This window comes from Penaeus vannamei, chromosome 23 (assembly GCF_042767895.1).
Source record: "Penaeus vannamei isolate JL-2024 chromosome 23, ASM4276789v1, whole genome shotgun sequence".
Classification (NCBI taxonomy): domain Eukaryota; kingdom Metazoa; phylum Arthropoda; class Malacostraca; order Decapoda; family Penaeidae; genus Penaeus; species Penaeus vannamei.
The window spans coordinates 23,379,287-23,384,286 of NC_091571.1; the positions used below are offsets into that span (position 1 = coordinate 23,379,287).

At 34.9% G+C, this 5,000-nt stretch overlaps 1 protein-coding gene across 2 annotated transcripts in view; it reads right to left on the reverse strand.

Annotated features, from left to right (window-relative positions):
* The window catches only part of LOC113800796 (organic cation transporter protein), a 15,667-nt gene that overhangs the window by 371 nt on the left and 10,296 nt on the right, over positions 1–5,000 (reverse strand). For both annotated transcript variants that reach the window (XM_070137541.1, XM_070137542.1), the window contains 5 exons: positions 4,537–4,684; positions 3,834–3,925; positions 3,030–3,289; positions 2,756–2,940; positions 459–613 (listed from right to left, as the gene is read on the reverse strand). In XM_070137541.1, the coding sequence (XP_069993642.1) occupies positions 459–613; positions 2,756–2,940; positions 3,030–3,289; positions 3,834–3,925; positions 4,537–4,684 (840 nt within the window). The remainder of the gene's footprint in view (positions 1–458; positions 614–2,755; positions 2,941–3,029; positions 3,290–3,833; positions 3,926–4,536; positions 4,685–5,000) is intronic.

Sequence of the window (5,000 nt, forward strand, 5' to 3'; positions counted from 1 at the left end):
AGATAGTATACATATTTACACATCGATCTATCTACATATCTATATATATATGCACACACATATTTATGCATATATCTATTTATCTGTCTTTCTATTTATATGCAGCAGCCACGACCCGCATACCTCCCGGGTCGGGTCACTCCAGCTCCAAGAGAGAGGAAAAGAGAGTATATGTGCGCGCGCGTGCGCGTCCTCGCGTGCGTGTGTGTGTGCATGTCCATGCATAAACTGATATCGAAATGCACCTATCTATTTGTTTATTTTTTTATTTTTTTATTTTTTTATTATTATATATATATTTTTTAGAACATATGTGTAATGCATACAAACATTAACATATATTTTCCTTTTCTCTTTATTTCATATTTGTACTTCTCGGTATATGTTGCTTTATTGGCAAGCGATGGTGTACACGCATGCACAAAAACATGCAACACACACTCGTGCGTTATTCCTACCTTGATTCCTTGGCCCCGCTGTGAGCGGCCTCCAGACTGGCCACGGTGTCCAGCATGGACGCCGTGCGGGACTCGGGCAGCCAGAACGTCGTCACGCTGGCCACGAAGGCTGCCACGCCGCACACAAACAGGGGCACCCATGACTTGATGGAGCCCTTGAATCATACAGGACACGTAAATTACGGAGATAGAAATACAAGAATAAATGAGAAAGAAAATTTAGACATTTTTGTTTGCGTAGATCAAACCACAATTAAGAAAAAAACATCTATTCTATCACTTTATCCGAGACACTGTGCATAGAAATATATTTCATTATTATAAACAATCCACTTGGCAATCGCCTTGGCCACGCGACTTTGGTACTACTGCAAAGACCAATAAATATCAACCATATAATAATTAGGAGTATCTTGGATTGCCTCCTTAGTTGAGGATGAGTCATTAGTGAGACCTGCTAGAGCTTTTTCATTTGTAAAAACAATGTTACTATTAAAATGAACATCGTAATTGTCTGAGTATGACCATGCCACCAATGATTTTTTAATTTTCTATTTACCACTGACAACTCATACATGGAAAGTATATTTGAATTTATCTGCCTACAATTACTGATATGCTGCTGACCTTGTAAGAAGTCACTAACGAAAACTGAACACTGGATATTTTTACCACCACCAAAGAATTTATTATTCTGCCAGCGCTGACTGAATTGCGTGGAAAAGTTGATGATACAATACAGTGAAATTGTATGGGCAGATTATCAATAAAGCTACGAATAATCAATTAGGTTCTGTGGGAATCAGGCTAATGAGAGCAATGATGATGATGATAGTAATGATAATGATAACAATAATAATAACATTTATTATAGTAACAGGTACAACAACAAGAGCAATAATAATAGTGATAATAATATTTACAATAATAATAATAATGACAATAAAAATGATAAAAATACTGTTAATCATAACAACAACAACGACAACAACAATAATCATAATCATAATAATAATAATAACAATAATTATACTAATAATCTTACTAATAATAGTAGTAGTAATAATAATAATAATAATAATAATAATAATAATAATAATAATAATAATAATAATAATAATAATAAAAATATTAATATTAATAATAATGATGATAATAATAATAATAATAATAATAATAATAATAATAATAATAATAATGATAATAATAATAATAATAATGGTAATAGTAATAGTAATAATAACAATGATAATAACAATAGTAATAATAAAATTAACAACAAATGATAATGACAATAATAATTATCATTACTATCATCATAAGTATTATTGTCATTATTATTACCATACTAACAACAATGATAAAAACTATAATGATGATAATAATTATCATCATCATCATCATCTTCATAACAGCAACAGCAATGATAATAATGATAATAATAATAATAATAATAATAATAATAATAATAATAATAATAATAATAATAATAATAATAATAATAATAATAATAATAATAATAATAATAATAATGATAATGATGATAATGAAAATCATAGTAATAATGATAACAAAATAATGACAATAATGATAGTAATAAAAAAATAATGATTATGATAAGAATGATAACAACAGCAATATTAGTAATAATAATAATGATAACAATGATAATGATAATGATAAGAACTTCCGGTATCCGGATCATGATTCGGATTACCATCACGTTAGGCTAAGATACAACAAACTAACCAACACCACCAAAAACATACCTTCTTTGGTAGAGGTAAAAGTAATAATATCACTGATAATGAAAATGATAATGGTGTTAATGATAATTATATTTATGATAATAACAATTATAATAATTATTTCTATCATTATCATGATACCTTCGCCGAGGCAATAGGGGTAACTGATGCAATAATTTCAAACATTCTAGATCCGGACCGTGATCCGGATCATCATCAAAATTTAAAGGCATTTAATGTGGACTAAGACACACTTCTAGTAAGAATATATATATTTAAGAATCTGTCCAAGTTTTTGAGTTATCCTGCTCGAAGCGCTCAAGAAGTGCATACTTCCGACAAGGTAATAAGGGTAACTGAAGCAATCATTAAAAAAAATCCTGGATCCACATTCAAGTAAAAAAAAAAAAAAAAAAAAAAAAAAATCTGAAATAGAAAAAAGACTACCTTCATTGTTCTTTACTTTTTCAGATAAGAAATTCTAAGGTGTTCTTGGGATTAAAACAAACAAGATCCTTTGAATAAGAACAAGCGAGATCCTTAACTCACCAGTATCTCCAAAATGAAAGGGGCTAGCATGGCGCCGACCGTTGTTTGCATCGTGCAAGTCCCGAGCCCTCGGACGCGCACCTCAGTCGGGAAGAGTTCGCTGGCATAGAGGTACACGACCTGGAAGGCTACCGAGATAGCCAACCGACCCAGCATGGCCATTGTAATCACCAGCCACTCCAAGGCTGAGAGTGAATAAGAGTTATTCATTCGATATTATTTATGGTCCATGGAAGTAGCTGTAACAACTGACCTAGAGCTACAGGATACGTACCATCTGGGATGAAGCCGAGCACCAAGAGCGAGCCGGCGGTGATCACGAAGAACAGCGTGCTCGAGGCTCTCCTGCCCATCTTCTCTACGAGAGGAATGGTCAGCGTGCCGCCAGGGACCTCCATCACCCCGCTGACCGCCATGTACACGAACGGGTCCACGCCCAGCTTGTCGGCGCCGAACGAGAGGCCGTAGTAGACCATTCCCAGCACGAAGAACTGGGCATAGAACGACAGCGTAATGCTGCGCATCCTCCTCGTTCTGGAAAACAAGCGTACTTTCGGATATTCATGCCAGCTTCAGACAACAGTAATGATTTTAGCTTTGTTGTTGCTAGAGGCTTTTTATCATCCAATTTTTTTCAGAACCTACTTAAAAAAACTGAAAATACTTTTTAATGCATGCTTAAAGTATGGCTGACGATTCCATATTCCATATGCAGGTTAAAGCACTCCACCATGCAAATCATTAGCATTTTCATTTAAAACATACATGGTGTAAATGCATTTCCATCACCAAGAGTCATTCGATTTTTATCACACATTTCTTCCTTACGCTAATACAATACTCATTCAACCACATGGCAGCCTCAAGAATATCTGCACGAAAATAGGATCCGACATTTGCACAATGTATAATTGTGGTCTTGTACATAAAATATATAAATAAGAATACTTGTGGCAATACTTGTGCAGAAACGTAGTTAGTATGACACTGTAAAGCTATCGCCACAGTTGTTAACAACAATTATAATCATCACATCAAATTTGCCAGCACAAGGTGAAATTGGAATAGCAAGACTCACCTTACAAGCACAATAACGTCTTCCATTATATTCTTTAAGGATTTGACAAGCCCCGAGGAGGACGCAGCGCTTTCCGTCGACGCAGTCAGTGCCTGTTGAACATCAGTGCGGTTTATAAAATGTGAAACACACACACACAAATACGTTATGCTTATTAACATAAATGGGTTGTGATGAAACGAAATTATTCCTAAATGTGCATTGTAAAATTGCATGAGTTGCTTCTAGTATTTGTAAAAGAAAATTCCAATCCAGTGACATCCATGTTAGCATTTTTTTTTTTTTTTTTTTTTTTTTTTATCAAGACGGAAAAGATCGCTACAGTATATTCAACAAGTATGCATCGCTTGAAAATTTCGGAATTTTAGGATGCTATTGACATGTACAGTCAGATAATGGAAATGCCACATCTGAATAAAATCGAGCAAAAGGCATGGTGACATTAAAGCTACATCTATTACTGTCAGCATTATCTCATTGTTAATAATAAACGATATTCTTAAAATACGAGCAGCTTTGCTCTCGCTTTTCCTTCTTATCTTACGTGCTGTATTCCTTCGTGATTTGTACATTACATGACAAACAGCATATTTCCATTACACATGCATTTTCCCGCAAAGCAAGCTTCACATTGCCTCTGAAAGCGTCCAACAAATAAACAGAAACATGACAAACTCTTCAGCCTCAGTCAAGGCCCAGTCACCTCCTTCCTGATGAGGTCCATGAGGGCGCGCAGCTCCTCCTCGGGCGGCAGCTGAGCCTTGTTCCAGCGCGCAGCTTTGCGGAGGATGCGCAGCGCATCGTCATGTCGGCCGCGCACGATCAGCCAGCGTGGCGATTCGTCCAGAAACCTGGAATCATTGTAGTTTTGTTAGTTATAAGTGTGAGAGAGAGAGAGAGAGAGAGGAGGCGGAGACTGAATAAGTGAGATATTCAGACAAAAAAAAATAAATAAATAAAAAAAAAAAACATCTGAGGTCGTTGGTCGCTTATTTAGCAATTACATATTCATTAATACATAAAAATGTTTGCAAACATGTTTTCTTTAGTGAAATACTCTATTGTGTTGACACAACACACACAAATGAATAATTTATACAAGAAAAAAAAGATTAAATGTGAAAATGGACTTTTATGAAGCGCCATGGCTTAGAGAACAACATATAA